This window comes from Pezoporus wallicus, unplaced genomic scaffold (genome assembly GCF_028554395.1).
Source record: "Pezoporus wallicus isolate ANWC-B61680 ecotype Strahan unplaced genomic scaffold, APGP_CSIRO_Pwel_v1 scaffold_3294, whole genome shotgun sequence".
NCBI classification, from domain to species: Eukaryota; Metazoa; Chordata; class Aves; order Psittaciformes; family Psittacidae; genus Pezoporus; species Pezoporus wallicus.
This window is the reverse complement of record NW_026635478.1, coordinates 6,917,204-6,939,174: the sequence shown is the minus strand read 5'-3', so window position 1 is coordinate 6,939,174 and position 21,971 is coordinate 6,917,204. Positions and strand designations below refer to the sequence as shown.

The 21,971-nt window shown below is 39.8% G+C and overlaps 1 protein-coding gene across 2 annotated transcripts in view; it reads right to left on the bottom strand.

Annotated features, from left to right (window-relative positions):
• The window catches only part of LRP6 (LDL receptor related protein 6), a 127,867-nt gene that overhangs the window by 57,942 nt on the left and 47,954 nt on the right, over positions 1-21,971 (bottom strand). For both annotated transcript variants that reach the window (XM_057426423.1, XM_057426431.1), the window contains exons 3-5: positions 17,236-17,433; positions 5,716-5,912; positions 4,849-4,980 (exon numbers count right to left, since the gene is read on the bottom strand). In XM_057426423.1, the coding sequence (XP_057282406.1) occupies positions 4,849-4,980; positions 5,716-5,912; positions 17,236-17,433 (527 nt within the window). The remainder of the gene's footprint in view (positions 1-4,848; positions 4,981-5,715; positions 5,913-17,235; positions 17,434-21,971) is intronic.

Genomic DNA, 21,971 nt, shown 5'->3' with positions numbered 1-21,971 from the left:
GCCTACTTTCATTAAGCACTTTGAAAGCTGGGATTACAAGCTCACGGCTGGTGCATTACATTAGTGCTGGAACTAATACTTTGCTCAAGAAGTCACTATTATAAAATCAAAATAATTTAAATCTATGTGCCACTGGAAGTCAAGGGAAGGGGGAGAAAAGGAGAAACAGAACAAGCATGCAAATACATGCAACAGCATAGCTTTAAAGTCCAGCGTCTAATGCCCTGCTAACCTTCACATTAATTACATCTTCTCAATGATATACAGGCTTCAGTCATTTGTAAGTTACTGAACTTTAAAACCATCAGTGGTTGCTCAGGCTACTACAGCTACATACACACACACCCAGGAATTCATACATAAGAAATGCTAGACCTAGGACGTGTATAATGCATTCTCTATATCTGAGAGATCAAGATTATTTATGCATCCTCAATAGATTTACCACACATTTGACTAAACTATTTCTTTCCTAAATGCCTTTCCTCAATTGTAAAGTCATGATTGTCAGAGAACCCCTGAAACTATAACAGAAACAAGATATTTTTCATCTAGGCAAGCTCAACCTTAAAATTTGCCTTAGAAGACAAAAAAGCATCTGAAATCATGTATGTTTTTCTTCCCTTCAAAATAAATGAAAGAATTTGGATGTTAAATTAGCATCTTGATCTGTGCAGTCAAATCAGGATTCTGGCTATTCCTGACAAAGCAAATTACCCATTGGGCAGCCCTAAATTGCAAAAGGAAGCGCAAATTTCTGATTACTGCCTCCAGGCCTAGCAGGGAAATAGGATGTGAGCATCCACAGGTGAAATAGAATGCTTTCCTGGAAGAGAATGGCATGGCCAAATAAAGGCTGAAATCAAAGTCTTAAGGAGTGCTTTTTCTGTATGAGGAAGCTCTCCTCTCCTTGCTCAGCTGAAGTCACCACCAGTTTTCTCAGTAGAAACCACACACCTGTACTGGTAGTAGCAAATGCAGGAAATAGGTAAAATTCACTACAGGCAAAGACAGACGCTGAGCACATGGACAGAGATCAAGCATTAGTAAGAATGTAACTCCAACGATGAACTTGTAAGATGAATTTTCTCGTAAAATGAACTATCAAACAGGTCATTTAAATGTAGCTCTGCCAAACTTAGAAGAACAGTCCTATAATACCGAAAAGGAGAAATCCCAGTATGTTCTGTAGAGAGGATGATAAATTACCAGTAATACGACAACAGCAGGTAAAAGTTGCCTGGTCGAAATGCCTGGGTGCTCAGACAGGACTCTTCTCTTAGTACATTCTTAACTAAGGAATAGCTGGCCACGAAAACTGCTTATTCTGCCTCTCTCTTCTGAGGAACAGGAATTTACAAACTTTTACCTAGGCAGTGGGGGAGCCTAAGAGCTCTGCTACAAGCCCATGTCTCAGTTATTAGCTGTTTTATTTTGTAAGAGGAATAGAGATTAAGACACGAACAACCAGCCAGCATTATCTGTTATGAGCAAAATAGCTAATTGTATTCCAAGTTATTACTCTTTCCTGAAATACTACGGAGAAGTGTTTCTAAATGGAGGGTATTATATTCATAGCTCTCACAAGAAATGGTAACACTCCTCTAAGGTGCAATGAAAAAAAAACCACAAAAACGAAGAAACTAACACTGGGAGAAAGGGGAGGGAGGAAAAGATTTCCTATAAACCAAGATAATCCAAAAATGCTAGGTTGTCATGGAAACTGCTCAGGGAGGGTCAGCCAGCCTCACCTTTGGCTGCAAGGATCATCTGTCAATGCCAAGCACTGCAAACACCACAAACATACACTCAAAATTCACCCGTCAAAATCTTTTCAGTCCAGGCCAGTGCTCTCAAAAGCGCAGCACGAAATGAAGTTCCCTCCTCAAAGAGGCTCCTTTCAGCATGAAACAATGCAGTTTAGGAACCAGTCTGATTTTAATGCACCTATGATTTTAGTGCATTGAACATTTTCACCTTTCTTCACCTGTACATCACCCCTCCCCTCCTTCCTTCCTTCCCCACAGTCATGTACATGTCCTAATAGCAAATGGAGATTTAATCACTCAGTGCTTCAGGGTTTTGGCATAATAGATATATACTGAGAAGATCCAAGGTGAAAATGTTCAGTTCTCAGGGTTCAGCTCTACTTTCACAGCAGAGATAGTAAAAGGGAAGTACAAAGGGAAAAAAACAGCCTAGAGAATCCAGAACAAACCCCTCCACCCCGCACACCTGAAAAAGAGAAAATAAAACTTACTTCCCCAGGGTCACTGAGCAGCCTAAGAAAGGAAGGCAACACACAAACACATACAGATTTACATCTCAAAATCTGGTCTGTAGCTAGTCTGACTCTGTTTGACTGCTATGCTCTCCTTGCTTCCCCAGATCAGTAATTGAAGCCTTCAGAAGAAAGTCCACTGAATTTCTGCCTTGAAGAGCTCTGGAAGGTTGTACGTCACTTGCAAAAGCCCTAAACCTAGCACAGGCACCTCTCTTCAGTAAGAGATGTGAAAAAACAGCCAGAAATAGTTCGTTATTTTGGGGTAAGCTCAGTTCTCTATGCTGAGCATAAAGCTCCCTCACACTCCCCCCAGAAGTCAGCTCTGCACAGCACCAAAGTAGGAGCAATGGATCTGATGCATAGTTTGAGCAGGTTGTTTCAGTCGGGTTATGTGCTAACTCCTTAGTCCAAGAAGCAGTGGTATGCAACGCTCACTGAGCTAAATAAACACAGACTCCATTTCCCCCCACCCCCTTCCCACTCATCTGTCTTTTCAAAAGGGAAGGTCAGAGCGTTTTGGAAAGACACAATAGCAGAATGGTGGTTAAAATCACAATGTCATATTGACAAGCATAAGATAAATGTTGTATAAAGTCTTTTGCACACAGATGGACAACATGCTGTAACCAATTTGCATTGGTTAACAAAATTTCTCATAAAATGGCAACTATATTTTGTGAACCAAATATACTTTATGGCTGACTGGGAACATACAATGTGACTTCTTGTGTTCAGGGAGTGGGAGAAAAGAGCAATAGTTATGAATTCTGAGACATAAGGAATGGCTGAAAAAGTGAACTGATTTGGAGTATCTCTGCATGGTAAGTTAAAGTCCTTTTCGTAAGAGAGGTTTTTGTTTGTTGTTTTTTGTCAGTTTTTTTTAATACCATTCCTCTACTTGCCCTTGGTAATTTACTTTGATACTCTGAAAGGTGCCATTCGGCACTTCAGCACAGGGCTATTAAACCGCTTGGTAGCTGGCTTCTGATATGGGGCTGAACTTGAGCAGTGAAGCAGGCACTTCTGTGATACAATGACCTGTTCTTTAGAACACAGCATGTGGGGAGCAAAACGATACAGTCCTTGGATTAAAAAAAAAAGAAAAAAAAAAGTCCTTGGCCCTTTTCCTATCAGCAATAAGTCAAAGGGAAGCAATTTCCCGCTCCAGATCTCTCCAGGGCTTGTTCCAACTGTTGTTCTTAGTCCTTCAGCCTCTGCTGCCTTACTGTTCTACCTCTGCTTGGCAAGTGACCAAACCTTCACCACTCCCCGTCCCCCACGTGGACTTTTTGTGCAACTCTGCTTTTGGAAATATGCCTGTATTGGGTAACAACTGCTTTAGGTATCTACTACCACAAAGAACTTATCTGTGAGTGCCAAGTATTTTTTAAAAAGCACGTGAATTTGTGTCACATTCTGACTAAATATGACCAATCCACAGCAGTATTGTTAAATTTTGTTCCTTGTACTGGCAGAAAAAACATCTTGTGCATGTATTGGTAAATTCTTAAAAACGATCCTGCAAGGCTAAATTGGGAGCTGCTTTTGAGTTTGTCACATAAAAGCAGCAATCTATTTTAACAAGGTTCACAGAGACACAAATAACCACACAAAAATAATCAGCAGAGAGCATGAAACAGCATGAAATTGAAGAAATCACTGAACAGTAGCTGACAAGCCTATAAGAATTTTTAAAATATAAAAAAACCACAATTTAACAAAAATTTCTATATAATTTTATTTAGCCTATTTACAGTAAGTTCTACTGCATCCTTCTGTTTCTTTCTCCATTTACTCTTGTCACGGAGAGACAATCTGCACAAAAGATGGTTATTTATGAGCAAGCTGATTATCTCCCAGTGTTAATTTTGATCCTGTTGATGTACTACAGCAACCACAGTGTCACTAGACCAATACTTACAGAATATAACACTTTAAAATCATATACCTTATCCCACAGTGAGACACTAAAATCAGTTTTGGGTGACTGCTTGCTGCCCTGACATCTTGAGTTTTAAGGCTGAACAAATTTCAACACTTCTAAAAACATGCCATTCTTTTCAGTCTTCTATACAGATGCAGGTGCCTAACTTTATGCATGTGAACTGGAAGAGATTCCAGGTGTCTATGTGTATAATAAACAGACAACAGACCTTAAACAAAAAAAAAACCAAACAAAACCCAACAATTGTGTTTATTGTACAATCCTATTAACCAAATACTAATTCATAAAAAATAATATTAGATTCATATGAGAGACAACAGAAGGAGGTATGTATCATTTTCTCTAAGAAAAGAGAACAACAAAGCCCTCCCAAAAACTGGCAAGGAATTAATGACAAACACAGAACTGCAACCAACATTTTGTAACTGAAGGTAGCTATGAGGCTCTTTTTTAAAAAGGAGAGGGCATTTTTAAATCACTTTTACCTGTACCACAAAAACACACGATTTCACAAGTTGCCACCCCTAATGTGCACTATATAGTGAAGCTGGAAGAAACCCTTTCCCTCCAGAAACTACTTTGTGCTTAATCTAAAAGGATTTTTAAAAACAAAGCCTACCATCTTTGCAGGTCTTTCCATTCTCAAGAAGTTTCACACCAGTGGGACATGCACACTGATAAGAGGGCTTGGTAGGAGACATCAAACACAAGTGGGAGCAGCCACCATTATTAATTCCACATGGGTTTGTAGCTGTTAAACATAAATCACACAGATTAATGCTTCTGATAACGAATGACCTCATCTCATGTGTTAAGACACATACGGCATTTGAGTGGTAGAATCAGTGGCAGCAACAGAGATTAAAGAAGGAAATGATAAACACAGAACAAGTTAAAATTAATTCCAAGTGCTGAGTAGTGGGGTATTTATGGTACCAAAATGCACGGATGTTGAACGTTTCCTTTCTTGGGGAAACAGCACTTAGCTCTAAACATGAGCCTGACTTTAGCTCTGTGCTTCTCATCTTCACTAACTATTCAGCATGTCTGTGCTGAATGTACAGCATTGTATATATAACACCAAAATGCAAATAGAGTAAATTAACACAATGGTTAAGACAGTGGTTATTACACAGAGCTAGTCTTGCTTAATGTCATCTGCCAAATTAACACTAGTTTCCATTTGGGAACTACTACTTGTTAAAAATAAAAATACCACGTTGCCTAAAGTTATGGCACATGAAACAGAAAAAGGAATACGACAACAGGATAGCAGGCAGAAAAAGAGCAAGAGATGGGGTTCTGCACTTAAAAAGAACAATGTAGAGAATATTTGGTTTCTCTCTGGGTCTTTTCCCAATCTCTGCATCGGAAAAATTGCATCATGACGCGGGTGAAGCCACCCACTGCCATACAGAAAGACTAATTAAGATTTTTGCAAGTCAGTTCCAACTTGCAGTTAAAAAAAGAAAGCAAGACAGCTTACCATTTGGCTGCCTCTTTTGGCTGAAAGCATGGATATCCATGGGAGAGAAGATGTTGGAATGTATTTCACGCAGGTCCTCCCCAGAGTACTTGCTGCAGGCCAAGATTGAATGTGTGTTCCAGTCAGTCCAGTACAACGTGTCCCCAAACAGCGTCAAAGCAAAAGGATGTGGAAGGGAGCCTTTAACCACTGCTTGCCTAAGAGAGTACAGGGAAGAAAAAGAACGATCAAGCATAGTTCATGCTACAGGTTTGCTTGAACACAGATTTGTGAAAAGAAGCTTTACAGTGTAAGTACTGTTGATCAAAACTGTCCATGTATTTATGGGGAACAAAACAGTGTACCTACTTAGGGGAATGACATGGAGCACAATACAGGAGTGCTATTTCCACGCTGCCTATTGATGCTGCAGTGGTCAAGAGGTACCGGCTGAAACCCATGCTGAAGTCTGTGTCTATTTTTAGCACCCCTTTAACACTCAACACCTGTGGGACTCTGTGTCACCATGTGCAAGCAGGGAGAGAGAATGCCAGATGATTTTATGCAAGCCTGACTGCTGCCTGATGATACACAATGTCCATTATATTCAGCCTCAGCAGATTTCAAACAGGGGCAGCATTTGGACAATTAACAGTCCATCCATCCATCTCCTCCAGTTTCACTCTTTTGAACCACCAGAAAAACACTCTTAATGGCAAACAGTTTCACCATAAAGAAAACCTTACTTTTCAAGGTTCATTATTATGATAATTATTAAGCTATTGTTTTTATTATAAGCAGTGACATTAAACAGAGTTCTACTGATCTTCTGCCATGGTATCATTTCTGAGCAAACTGGGTCACTGCCTGTCTCCAGGTTCATAAACAAAATTAAAGAGTATACCCATATATTTTATGTATATATACAAACACATGCTCATTAGCCATCACAAAACTGCAGCACAAACATTACTGAAGACAGTTTTTCCACGTTCTTGTGATGTAGAAACTAATTATCTGTACCCAGGTTCCCCAGAACTAGAATTAAGTAGCTCACTACTTATGGTTATTTTATTCACAATCACAGAAAAACTTCAGATGGAGAGGACCATGGAGGTCCTCTGGACCAACACCCTTTTCAAAGCAGGGCCACACAAGTACCATTTACACAAGCACTTCTTCCCACATCCTTTCTTCTTAACTGCATGAGTGCATGTGCGTTCCCATGTACACAAGCTCCCATGGAATAGTGGAGATCACCATCCTTCCCCCAGACTGAAAGCATGAAGGACTGGCAGACAGCTCTACTACTCCTTCAATATAGGGTACACCATGAACACCAGCCTCATATTTTTGCAGGGAAGAGAGTCATTATCTGTGTATTTACTGAGAAAACACCCCCACACCGTATGCATCACTTCTGGAAAGAAGTTGGCAACCCAAGCGGTTTAGTAGAGGACAAAAATACTCTTTATTTTCCAAATATTTTCTGTTAAAATATAACAGAAGTGCATATTAAAGCAAGAAACTTGAAGGTGCCTTCTGCCAACGATTCCAAGTACAAAGAGACTGCAGTCATTACTGCTCTTTCACCTTAGCTTCTGGAAAAAGATGTATTATCTTTAAAGCTTCTATTTTTTTCTCCTCCTAAGAAACACACATATACATTCCCTTACTTGTCATTCTAGTGTTCCGATTCTGCACCAAACAATTTTTTATTTCTTGGTATTTTGCACTCAAAAGTAGGACACACTATCTTTTCTTTCTTATCTCTGTCTGGAGTCAGGTATATATTTGCTTTTAATTAAATGCACCAACTAAGCATCTTACAAAAGACTATTGTAATATAATTTACAGCTTAAACCTACCAGCCAAAAAGAGAACCCAGAATGACACAACACACTCCCCTACTAAGAATAAAGACATTCTAATTCTGTAAACCATTTTTCTACCAGCCCCACCCCCAAACCCTAAATGCCTTCAGATTTGAATAATTTTAGTTTAGAGCAGGCTTGGAGACTATCTAAACTCTTTATGACAAATTGATGACATTTGTCACATGGGACAGAAGCAAAGTAAGTCCAAAGCTCTCACTCTAACTGAACCTGCACCAAAGACAGCATTCCCATGCACAAGAAAAGTCACGTTTTTTATGCAGCATTCTGACTTATCTTGCTATTTACTTTAAAAAAAAAAATCCAGCAAAACAGAGGAATTTTAAATGTGATTAGTACCCACCATTCCTAGTGGGAATAAATCTTTGAGTACAATAGATGCTGCTACACATGCCGAACTTTCAGACAACCATCTATTCATGTGACAATGCATAAAGTGAACTATGACCCTTATTTAAACCAGCCCTTATCTGGAAAGATTCAGGAGCACTGCACTCGAATGCAGCATCAGCCACAGTCCTGAAGCAATTACTCTTAAACTCGTATCATTTCTCTGAGCAGATGTAAGGTGCCATCACATGAAAACGGCTCTGGGCTCAAATACAACAGCATGTATTCATTAAGATGAGTATTACCAGTAACACATACTTCATATCCCTTGTTTCCAAACAAGAAGATAGCTGATTTCCAATCAGCAAAACCCAGAAGGGCTCTTCTCCCTCCAAACATCCTCCACAGGCTGCACTTGTAGCCTTGCTGAACGGCAGCCAGCAGCTAAACGTGTGTCAGCACGGAAGCAGGGGCTGAATTGGGCTAAACAAGCCTTCACAGCCTAATAGCGAATGGGGTGAAAGGGCTGGAAAGCAGAGGTGCTAAAAAACAGGGAAAGGGAGAGCGTGCAAGAAATCACCTGTTGGTTGGTCTGAAGCAGTTACCCATTAGTACAACCCGCATTAGGAACTGCAGAGCTCTGGTTTTGGCTGGTAAGAAGAGGAGCCCTGACTTCTGCCTTGAGCAGTAATTTATTAAATACACCCAGTTGAATGAAGAGGACCAGAACACCACGCATAGTACTCAACTACTGCCCAGAGCTGATAGAAGCAGGCGCTTCCCACCTCCAGGGTGCTATGCAGGCACCCATGCAGAGTCAGGGATCAGCCAGGTCCCCATGTTTCTGGCTTCACCAACAGTCACCAACCTGGGTACCAGGTATAGCACTGCAGCTGTAACTAACGTGACCCGACAGCCCTTTGGTGGCAACTACCTTCAGCCCAGGCTTGATTAGAATAGGTGGTACAACAACAAAAGGCACTACATCATATTAACCCTTCACTAAGCTCTTCAGTTCCTTCAAACTTGTATCATTAGTCTTGTTAAAAAACGACACCAAAGCTGAGGAAAAGGAGTAATGTTATTCATTCAGGAGACATCTATAGGGCTTCAGCAACATGCAAATTGGCTACATATTAGATGGCACTAAGCACACACTAACTCTAATAATCTTCCCTGAGCCAAGCATATGATCACCCAAATTTGCCTTAAAAATCTTGATGGCAATTCACCTTTAAAGCGTTACCATCTCTACACTGTTTAGTTGGCTGGGAAGGAAATGCAGAAGAGGACAGCAGAGAAAGGTGGTGAAAACAGAAAAAGAGAAGACAATCAGTTTCCACAGATATTAAATTCCATCTGTGTTGTGTATCACAATTTCCTAAATACAACTATTTATAGTATCATCATAGTAATCAGAGATGCTATTACAATAAAAACTTGTTACAGTCAAGCATTTTTTACTGCCTGAAGAAATGTAGATCCAATTTAAATACATTCACCTTTGTTCTATTCTTACACTGTTATAGAGGCCTGTGAAATACTTTGTGAAGATAAAGGTAATAAGTAATAAACAAGTTAAAGCAGGCATTACAAAAGGGGCTACTGAACTCTGAAATGGAATACATAAAAATTCATGGACAATCTATCCAGTTTTATACTAACAATGACAAAAAAGTTCCTGCTTCAGGATAATATGCATTTCAGACAAAGACTAAACGCACTTGAAATAAAAATTAACAGTAAAATGACTAAAAGATTAACTTTAAATTCATATCCTTCAACTAGAATTTTCTCAGTTTGCCTTTATTTCTTTTTTTTCAGCAATACTAACATTCAAATCCAAAGCTACAGGATAGTTATGAAATTAAATTTTTCACACCAAAAGACATCAAAAATCAAGATAATGTAGAATATCATCAAAATAATTTTTCCACTAGAATTTAACAGATGTTCTATATAGAAACATAATAGCATTTCTCCAGAAAGATAAACAAGCACACACTTTCCATTAACCAAATGTCTTCTATTCTGGCTGCCTTAGTTCTCTGATGTCAAACGCTGATGAGAACACCTGCAGAAAACCTAGTGTGACTCAGCCAGCCTGGCCTGTACTTCTCTCAGTCATTAACATTCCAGCTTCACAGTAGCACAACTCCTTTCAGGTGACCTCTGAGGTTGCCTGCACTCAGTTTCCAAGGCAGGTAAATTTATGTTCCAATTCATTTCTCCAGTGTCTCTCTGGAGGATCCCGTATCTGTTACAATCTCCTACATTATCAGAAAGGGAAAAAAAAAAAAGCCTCCTCTTGTATCAGTCTTTGTAATCCCATTTCAAATACAACTGAAGACTGGAGGGGAAAAAATGAAGGTAATTCATCTTAATATTTCATACTTAATACTGTAGCAAAATTTACCATATTGGTATCCAATGACAATACAGTCTTACAGAGCTAGAAAATTCATACCAACCAGATGTAACTAGCTGATTATCTATATATTGTTGAAAAAGTCTTTAAGGGATGTTTGTATCTGCATTTACTGAATTTTAGTTTATTTTTCTTCTTATGCTACGCCAGATCAATTTCCAGTTAAAGACACCTGAGGCCACATTCTTATCAGACCTAGTTTTTCTTTTCCTCTTGGTGCAAGAAAAACAAAACAGAAAGTTGTTATGTGGCGATTATCATCACATCTTCCTTCATGAGGGATTAAAAAAATGTAAAGACCCATCTTCTAAACCTTGCTTTTAGTGCTCATCATGTTAAAGAAAGCATGTAACAGGCTTGCATGAAGCAAATTCTAATACTTTACACAAAATGTTTCTCTCCATCTACCTATAGATTACTTAATGCCTGAGCATTCAGGAAGTTGCAACAATTACCGAGCTTCAACTTGGGACAATACAAAATATTATCAAGTGGCCAAAGCACTTACACACACCATCACATGAAGCAGGATGGAAGACCAATGGACAACTATGTAACACCACATCAAGGATGCCCAAGGAGGGCAGGGAGCTTCAGTTCCCTAAGAAGCTTACGAAGTTCTCTCTCCTGACAACCTAACAAAAATACTTGCAAACAAAGTTGGAAAACTAAGCTGGATTTTCATCATGAATGCTTGTTCAAATATTCCTATCAGAATACAAGCCTGGTTCTAATTCCCTGAGAAAGTAAACAGGAAACACGACTTGTGGGGTATCATGCTGCCCTTTAAAAATCTCTTTTGCCACTTCTTGAAGCCACAATTATCACGTGTTTCCAGAAAGTATACGGAACAAGTACCAGGTCTAACAATGACATTTCAAATCCCAGCTTCAATGGAAGTCTGAAAAAGTCAATTGGAAGTAAAATGGTGGTTGCAAAATGAAGTCATTCTGCAGGTCATTTTTCAGGCAAAAACCATCAGGCCTGGCAGTGCAGATGATAGGCCTCTGGCAAGAGGGGAGGAGACGGGGAAGCCAGCAGGAGGAGATACGTTTAGGAAGACACGCACCAGTATATCCCCTGACTGCAGACTGGTCTACATACATCCTAACCAAAGTTGCTCTTCCTTTGGTTTCACCAGGGCTGTGATCCTGATCTAATTCTGTGTTTGCTATCTCAGGTCTGGGAAACAGTATGGATGAGCCGCTCCATTGATCCACCTGGGCTAATCACCCCATACTACGTGTTTTTAAGCCTAGAAATATGCACAGATCTGACTCTAGCTATAGTCACTGAGTATGTGTATCCCATGCAGTCAACTACAAATGTTTTGAAGCTCCATCTTCCCAGCATTTTATTTCAGAAGCACCTTGGGGAAGAACGAAAAAATTCACCCTGGCTCTGTGTCCAAGTAATCTAATTAATTCTGCTTACGCAGGATTCTCTAGCAGTTTTAATTAGGGCACTATTTGTCTACTGCACCAGCCTGTAATGTGTTGGTGATGTACTGAAGGAGGCTTTTCACCACAGACTGGTTCCTCTTCACTGCTTGAGGGTGTTAGGCATGCTTATCTCATAGAAGTACACACAAAGATACACACAGAATGCAGTATTTTATACCTAATAAAAATACCTACATAATGTCATACATTATACACATGACACGCAAATAATGAAAAAGAAACTCTTCTAAATGCAGGGACACAGTACTTTTAGTGTTTCATCAAATCTGCAACTAATCATCTGGCAGACAGACATGAGCTGATGCTTGAAAACAGAAACTAGAAAAATCAATGCTCAAGTGCAAACTCAAGACATTCACCTCCTCGCAAGAGCTTCTCAGCTTTCTGACAATTGCTGAAAGTATGTTTTCTTACAGTGGCCTCAAAACCCATCTCATTAGCACAAACACTTCCTGGGGGACCTTGTAAGTGCATTTCCCTTCAGCCAGTAACGTGTTAACTTATTAATTAGAACTGCTGCTGCAGGGTAAAGGAAAAGAAAATTAATTCAAGAGCTGCCTTAGCAGGCCAACCTATCTCGGGTACTCTACTCACAGGAGAGCTGTCTGCAATTCAGTTTTGTTTAATTAGTCCCACAAAAAGCAACTGTTCACTCTGATAAGAGCAGAGCGAGAGCTGTAAAAAACCAAAACCATCTCTTCTGTGCATCAATTTGGTTTTTTAATTATTACATTGTGACATGAAAAAACTGTTCGTTCCTTTCTCTTGCTGGCAAACCAAGGGCATTAGTCATCAACTTCTTGCTCTTCCTCTTTATTCTAACGAGCCCATCACTGGAGTAGCTAGGGCTAATAAGTCCCAAGGCTAGCAGGTAAGGAATGATCCATCATCCCTGTAAAATCTGCTGTAGAAGTTCTCTCATGAATTTACAACTCTAGCACATATTTACTGAGTGCTACTGCCAGTGTTGTCATGCTGCTTACTAGTTTTGATGCAGAGGCTCATCAAGTCCAAAGGGAGCTTATCTAGGTCCTGTCCAAAGAGGTGACAAAGAAATAAATAATAATAGTAATAATAATAATAACAAAAAACCCAAAGCTTCATTTCTCCCCCTGCATATTCCTCCCACCTGCCTACTGTACTCTTCCACTCTCCAGACCCCTTCAAGCGAGAAGCAAAGCATCCATGCATATCAATGTCCTTCTCTGACATATAAATCTTTAAATTTTAATTCTTGTGTAGTGCCAGGTGTAGAGATGTGATAGTGAGGCTGCAGGAATAAAAAGACAAAAAACTTATGCATTGCTCACAGATTTAGAAATATGCCAAGAATATTTCCCTTTCACTCCTTCCAAATTTAAGAACACTAAGGTCTGAACCTCAAAACTTTAATACCGGCAGTGACACTAATTAAAATATTTCCCTATTTGCACCGTATTCTCTCTCACCATCCAAGTCACAAAAACATTTTCTTTGAACTCCCTGAAATTCTTTTTGATATAAAGATGTTAGTTCCTGTTAACTATTTTTCACTTCCCCCAAAGCAATTAAAACGCATGTCATCCTGCTTTACACGAAGCTTTTACAGTCATTTATCCGCTACAGACTCTTTCCTACCTTATGTTATGCAACACTAAACAACTTGACAAATCAAATCTTTACTTACCTGCTTCCTCTGCTAAAAGGTACCAAAATCATTTAGTTCTAGAACATAGTATATTTATGAAGCTGTATGTCTTTATGTAACTCCATTTCTTTTTAATTTCTTCAATAGCTCCAGTTCCAGAAGCATAAATATTTTCCAGTACATGTTGACAGTTGGTAAAGCACCAGAAAAACTAGTAACATGTCACAACAATATCTGTTTTAGTCAAGAGATATTTAGATAGCAACAACAACAGCATAAATATAAAACAGCATTAGAAGAATGACCTAAATATCAAGAACAATTCACTAAAATTAGCAGTTTCTAAATAAGCCAAAAAGTCCTTTTTAAGTTAGATTATGCACGCAATGACAATGATCTTGCCTCTCCCCCTTTCTTAACTCTTTAGGGAAAATTACTCTTGAAAAGGGATTTTAAAAGGTGGTGGTGGTGGAAAAAAGTTGGCCTAACCACAGAGTGTCATCTTCCACACGGAAACAAAGCTATCTGATCATACTGGGTCTGTGTGTTCAGCACCCATCTCCTCCAACTCCATACCCAATGCATATTGCACTTCTTGGCCAACCATCCAGGAAAGCAAGGATCACAAAAAGATTATTTTTACTTTTCACAAGTTTTCCTTAACAAATGGATGGATGTGATGACATGAATGACCCTAAACTTGGTGTATTTGACCCACCTGACAAGAGGAGCAGCTGAAATAAGCTGCCCAGGAACAATTTCTTGAGTTGCCAGACCCAGAAGGGAATGTGCAGGGGGCACAGGCAGGGTAACACTGGGTGAAGGAATATGAGAAGCTGTGGATGCATTTGAGGTATGCCAAGGAGGAGGGAGGTTAAAAAACAGGGTGAGGGTTTGTGTGCATCGGGCATAGGAATATACAGGAAAGCCAGATGGACTGCTGCTGAGGAGGAGAAGTAAGCAGAAAGACTTCTAACCCCAGATGTTATTAGCTTTACCATTACAGAAAAATACAGTGATTTTCAGGGATTTTTTGGAATGGGGATAACTAGGAGAAAAGACTGAAGGCTATGGAGGCTTGGGTTTGTTGGGGGTTTTTTCCACTTAAAAGGAAGATAAGGGGGTTTGGGTTTTTTTTTCTGCAGAATTAGAAACTGCCTTTGCTTATTTTTACTCTTAGAAAATCTGTTATTGAAAAAGATTATTAAAATGATCAAGAGAATACAGAATTACAGCTGTAAAGTATCACATTGAGAAAGGTGAATTCACTGAATAACTGAAAGGCAGTATTTAACAAAAAAAAGAATGCCATTAGATGGCCCCAGATCTTTTTCTTAAGACAGGCAGAGGCTAAGAGGTCACAGCAGAGAAAAAAAATTACATAAAACCCCACTGTAGAACAGCTTAACTTCTGCAATTATTTCTTTTTTTTTTTTTCCTCTCCCAGTGATGCAATTGCAAAGAATAAAAAAAAAAAACAAAAATGCCTGGATACAGATGTTGACTATTTTCTGAATCTTCAGAACTTTCTCACACGCCTAGGGAAAAACAGGTGCTGTTAGAAGTGGTGTGTGCTTCTGAGTGCTTAAGGGAAGTCATATGTGCTTTCCCATCTAAACACAATTTCTCCCCTCAAATGGTCACATATTAGGACACTGCCATAAATATTTCTGATACATTTTAGTATCAGTTTAAAAAATAAACCCAACAACTTTAAAGTATTAGACTAACTGCTTTGTTTTTAATGACAGTGTAAGAAAAAATTAGTAGATCTGAAAAATAAAATAGAAAAAAATAAAAATTCCAGATTGTGTACATAGGTCTTTATTACAGGTTTCACCAATTCCAGAGAACTTATTCTAGAATAAGGTACCTGCTAGGACCCAGGTGACTTGACTTCCGTGTCACAAGACAGCTGTTAGATGCAGCTTTACGTAGCCAGAAAAGTTTGATCAGCTTCTCACACCAAGAAATATCAGCACCTTCACAGCCTCATCTTTAGAACAAATCATTTGCATGTTAACCAAAGGCAGACCAGCAGCTAAACACCATTAAAATAAAAACAAAATACAAACTCAAGCATATTTACACTACTGTGCAACAGACCACCACTAAGGGAAAAACCACTAAGAAGTCTGTAGAAAAAGAAGACTGAAAATGCAGTGGTGCCAGCAGGAAACACCAAAGTAGCTCCGGAGCCAGAAAGACTGGAGACATTAGATAAGACAGGCAGGTTGTGCTCCATGGGAAAAGCAGGAAAACATAGATTTGGGTGGTGGGGGTGTCAATTTTTAGTCACTAGACACTTTTCAAGCTATTAACATCAGAAAAAAACCCCAACCCATCTCTACATTCTGCATCATTTTACAGAGGTGCTACTGCACCATTTAACGCAGCACCCAACATGCGCTCTCTTCCTAGAAGAGCATCAGCCAGACTCCAGTAGTTTGCTGTCATACTAAGGTGGGCCTTTCCCTCTCATATAAGTAGTAGAGCACGAAAAGGGTTGACTCAATAATAAAACAAGCTACCAAATTATCCTGTTGGACAAAGCCACTGTAGTACATTTTAGGTTTGATGATATCAGTAGTCATTTTTAAAGAAAGCATCACTTCAAAATATTCCTCTCTTTTTTTGGTACTATTAAGTTTTCTTTCTTATGAAAGAAACAGCAAATGAAGGATTAGTTCAAAATAGATATCCATATCTCCGTGCTTTGAATTAACAAAGCTACTTTTAGTATTTATATCCAAAGACACAAATTTAAAACTGCATTCAACTTCTGTTACTTTCTATGATCAAACACTATTACAAAAATACTGCATGAACTTTTGGTCTTTTAACAAGCAGAATTTAAGAGAAAATTACATAACCTTTCAAACCAGTGTTACAAGAAAGTGCAGCATTCAAAATAAATACCATGATAAGACAGAGGACAGTTGTATGCATGCTGCCTATGTTCCAACTCATGAGTCTACAGAAAACACCCATCTTATCAAAATGATTGATTTTTAATTCCAAATTGACATTTGTGGTGAAAGAAGGGACAGGGCCCCAAAAGATCAGAATGAAGAACATAAGAAAAGGTACTTCATGCCCAGACAAACCTCCTGAAACATCACAAAAATTTGCAAAGAGATACCTCAAATAATTGTATATATACCTTGGGCACAAGCTAACTGTGATTCATTTGTGTGTGCAAACAGTACTTGTCAAAGCTCTCTCATTCAATGAGGAGGGTCATCATCCAAATTAGGGATAAATGCATACATACAAAGTGCCAGTTATTCCCTTAATCAAGAAGTAGCCATGATTGGATCAAAAATAATTACATCATCACTAAAAAACTGTTAAATAGTCATTTTAGCATAGCTCACTGTAAAGACTGTTTTTCACTAATTTCCCAACCTTAGGATTAATGAAATTGAAATACTATTATATGACAATCCATTTTTTTCCAGATTGTTTTCTACATTTATGAATACCACAACAACAAAATACCTATTGAAAAGGGACAATTCTGCTATATAATCTTACACAATTAAGAACAGGATTCTAGGATTTTTTTTTTAATGGGACTAATCCTGAGAAAAGACTTTGTGAGTCACAGGATACCCCAAAGAGGAGCACACATTCAGCTTCACAGTGTTTGAAAGGGGAGGATGGCGAAGGGTAAAAGTTTCTGATAGCACTAGTCTGCTTAAAATTTTGCAAGCACTAACATGACAATTGCCTGCAACACAACTTCACCTTCTAAGAAAAGCACCACTTTACGTACATTAAACAAAAACTTCTTACCTATGACTTCCATCCAGATTTGATCTGTGGATGAAATTTAGTTTAGCATCTGCCCAATAAAGTTTCTGTTCTTCATAATCCAGCGTCAGTCCATTTGGCCAATATATGTCTGTGTTAACTATAATGGAGCGACTTGAACCATCCATCCCAGCACGCTCTATCTTTGGCACTTCTCCCCAGTCTGTCCAATACATGAACCTATAATAATTTTAAAAAGAGAAAAGACAAAAAAAGACAGCAATCATATATAAGCCTACAACTAGAACACTGACTATAGCTTTCAGTAAAGGCAAAGGAGCTCTCTGTTCTGCAGTTCGTGGAGCTATGTTCTACGGAGTAAGGTATACATGTATAAGTGGCCTGTGAAACACAACAGAACGAAGTTACTTTAAAAAAAGCTGCAGAAAACCAGCTTAGGGCAAACCCACAGTGCTATGTCATGTTACACTTCTATATGTGTCTTTCTTTCCTTGGGTCAAGTGAGGATGTTGGGGATATCCAAATGATATTGACAATAATCGCAGAATTCAACATTAAACAGTGAAGATAGATATTACAGACTACCACAGAGGTACAACAGCCTCTTTAACGTGGGTCAGGCCACTGGGGGAAACCAACAAGCTGTGTGGACTTATAGCAGTGTCCTGGGTTCAGCAGTAGCAGTCATTTTTCTCCTTCTTGGTAGCTGGTGCAGTGTAGTGTTTTGACTTTCGGCCTGGTAACAGAGCTGATAACAATGATGTTTTGGTTTGGCCAAGGACTTTGTGAGCCTCATGCTCTGCCAGGGAGGAGGGGAAGCCAGGAGGAAGCAGGGACAGGACGCCTGACCCAAGCTAGCCAAAGAGGTATTCCATACCACAGCACGTCATGCCCAGGATGTAACTAGGAGTTAGCCAGAAGGGCTGGCAGACTGCGGGGTTGGAGGAGGTATGGCTTGGTGCTTGGTCGGGCTGGGGGGGGCGAGTTATCGGTTGGCTGGCGCTGAGGTGTTGTATTCTCTTCCCTTGTTATTTCCTTTACCATTGTTATTATTGGTAGTAGCAGTAGTGATCTGTGTTATACCTTAGTTACTAAACTGTTCTTATCTCAACCCATGGGAGTTGCATTCTTTTTGATTCTCCTCTCCATCCCTCCGGGAGTAGGGGGAGGGAAAGAAGGGGGGGAGTGAGTGAATGAGTTACCTGACTGGGTTTAAACCACAACAAGCAGACAGAGCAGTTACATGCAAGATAGTAAAGTGGATTTTATGGAAGACCAATTCATGTCCTTTTTTTTCCCCCAAGAGAAATTTAGAGACAGGCAGCTATATCAACATGTTTAGAAGCACAGTTTGCACTCAGTAAGCAGGCAAAACACTCTGCAATGCCTTTTAAGACTGAGGAAGCAAGTTTTAAATAATGTTAGCATATTCATTTGCCTTAAACAACATGGTCTAGTGTGAGGTGTCCCTGCCCATGGCAGGGGGCTTGGAACTAAATTATCTTAAGGTCTTTTCCAACCCAAACCATTCTGTGATTCTATGATACCGGCACATGTTTAAACACTACTGAGCAAGTGCTGGGGGGAAGAAAGTTAGCTAGTTTCATTTAAGACTGAGGCAAAGAAAGGGAAACCACTTTATTATGGCTGGAGACTAGTAGGGAGCAAGAATATTTGTCTTTCTTCAGCAGGTGGTAGAAAATGGATTTACTTTTGTGGGTTGTTAACAGAATGCATAACTAAACAGAAGTAACAGATAAACAGATCAGACAAAGTGTATCCATGGTGCTTGCTCTGTTTTGTTGCTGCAGCTGGGACAGACAAGAAGACTACTGTTCTAAATTGCTTCTCATAACCTTGTGACATCTGCCAGCATACCTGCTTGTCTCGTTGCTCCCTAACCTAGCTCAGTCAAAACAATCCAGATTAGGAAAGATCTGAAGCCTTTAAACTAACCCAGATCCCCACACAATTACAAAATGTCACTATATGGTGCCCACATGTGAAGAGGCCTGGCCACCCATCCTTTAAAGAAAAACAAATGTGCAACACATTTAAGAAACATTTGCACATGAAGTTATTCTTGGCAAAGATTTTTTTTATTATTATTATTTTAAAAAGTCAGGAAATTCCATGTCATATTTCCCCCCTTAATTCATGTCTACAGCATGTTTGTTTTAACGCACAGCTCTATCTGCGGACAGAAATGCAGCTGATTAACACAAATATTGCCCTATTCAATCCCAAGTGAGTCATTCTCCACAGAAGAATGTGCCTGCCTTAAACAGAGAGCACAAGTATCTGAAGAAAACATTTGGGATTTCTGTAGACATAAACAACTGCTACAGAGAAACTTGGTTTCCATCAGGAAGATAAAAAAAGCCAAGGAATTTGCAGATGAGTAGCACAGCAGCAAGTCACCTGGTCAAGCTATGCAGTAAGAAAATGGAAAAGTTAAAAAAGTCAGGTAGCATTCCACCAGCAAACATGTGTGAGAGAAAAGAGAGAAAGATTGTTTGAGTTTTTTAAGAAGACCCTTCTTGCCCCAGCTGTCAGGTCCTACATTTTCAAATACTTCATCAAGGTTAATAGGTTCCAAGGCTCTGGCCACCCTCATAGACCGATTTTTCAGGCTGAAACAGCTCATTAGTTGCTGTACAGCCCCATCTTCTTCCCTGTCTCCCTCTCACCTCTTATGTACACTGCAATTACTCAAGCAAAAACAGGTAAGGGTAGCTTGGTAACAAAGAAAAGCCTTCCCAGACTTCACAAAAACATCCCCATTTCATTTGTCAGAGGAGCACACATGCACACAGAATGGGCTTTAAGATTCAGTAACATTTCCAATCAGCTCCAGTGACCTCTGCTCGGTTGCTCCAATAGTTTTTTTCCACTATCACCTGTTTGTTTTCCTTCACCTTGCTTGAAAGTCTTTATGGAGACAGGTTTTAATGTCTCCATTAAAAATCTTTGGAACCAGCCATGCTTCAGCCAATGGCATCAAGGGTTGCGCTTCACTTAGGAGGATGGGCTTTTCATTGCTGCAAAAAAGTAATGCAGGTTATAACTTAAAGACCATTTCTTTTGGCAACGGTTGCTTTTAAGCAACTTCTTGCAGATCATCTTTGCTTCCAGTACAGGGCCTATACGGCTATGAGGGAAACTGGATTCCAGGAACAGATCTGAGCTAAAAATCCATCATCAGACCAAGTGGATTCCAGGACACAGCTCCATGAACACTACCACTTGCACACCGGGTGTAGGCTTCTACAGCTGCCTCAACCAGCATAATGTCAACAGGTACCTTCTAACTAAGTGCGCTTAGGCCTTTTCCCGCAACAGTTGAGCAAGTACAAGGCATAGGAGCAGGAGGAGATGGGAAGTTAACTGCAACTACTAAGAGGGAGACCTGTCTAACATCCGAGGGAGCTGAGGGGCCAGACAAACACCACTCCCACTACTGCAGAGGTCTTTCTATAGATTTTTCTGCAGAGAGCTCAGATCCCTCTTCCAGGAAGTACCAAACTGCTCACATATGTCTGCTGGTTCCTCCTTTCTGGAAGGCTTACAGATTCTTGTTTTATTATATAATGGTTGGTAACTCATCCATCCGGAGACCATACAGAAAGGAAGATGTTACAACATGCAGACATACTGCGCAGTGGTAAGTCAGCCATACAGTCAAGGTAAGGGTCATTCTCCCACCTCCCCATTCTCTTAAAACACATTTAATTATTTCTGTTAGAAACAGAAACAAAGGGCACCACCAAAGCCCACAGGACAGAGCAAAATATTAAGCAAAAAGTAATGCCTTGTGCTAAATTATATTCAGATGCCACCAGAAAATTACTGTTCCGTTTTTCCTCTGTTCTCATGTAGTTATACCTTGCTATAAAATTTAAATCCAGGAATTAAGATTTTAACTTCAGCCCAGAAGAAAAAAAAATTAAAAAAAAAATAAAAAATTTTACATCACCTGTTGAATTTTAAGAGGGGAAAAAAAAATGTATGTAGCATGTTTACTGTACAGCAGTACAAGCACAGAACTGAGCTCCATGCTAGGCAATCCGAAATCTGTGAAATCCATCAGACAATACACAGACATGCTGGAGAATAGAAGCTTTGTGGAGACTTTATAGCAGCCTTCCAGTACCTGAAGGGGGCCTACAAAGATGCCAGAGAGTGACTCTTCATCAGGGACTGCAGCAGTAGGACAAGGGCTAATGGGTTCAAACTTAAACAGGGGAAGTTCAGGTTAGATATAAGGAGGAAGTTCTTTACTGTGAGGGTGGTGAGGCACTGGAATGGGTTGCCCAGGGAAGTTGCGAATGCTCCATCCCTGGCAGTGTTCAAGGCCAGGTTGGACAGAGCCTTGGGTGACATGGTCTAGTGTGATGTGTCCCTGCCCATGGCAGGGGGGCTGGAACTGGATGATCTCAAGGTCCTTTCCAACCCAAACCATTCTGTGATTCTATGCTGTAACTGACCTCAGCAACCCTGCCTGGGTCCAGAAACAGGAATGCCTTCTCATGCTTCTTAACTTTGGCTCTTACTCCTCTAGGCAGTCATAGCCAGGACAGGCTGGTGCTAGAGCTCTGGACCTGCCCAGCTGCCTGTTATTGGCTCCTGCCAAAGGTCATCCCCGCCAGGGTCAGCAATGGGGACCACAAGGCCAGACCTCACTGCTGTACTTTACATACCAGCTACTTCATCCAAGCAAATTTTTGCTTAAAACTAGTATGGACAAGCCGCACTGC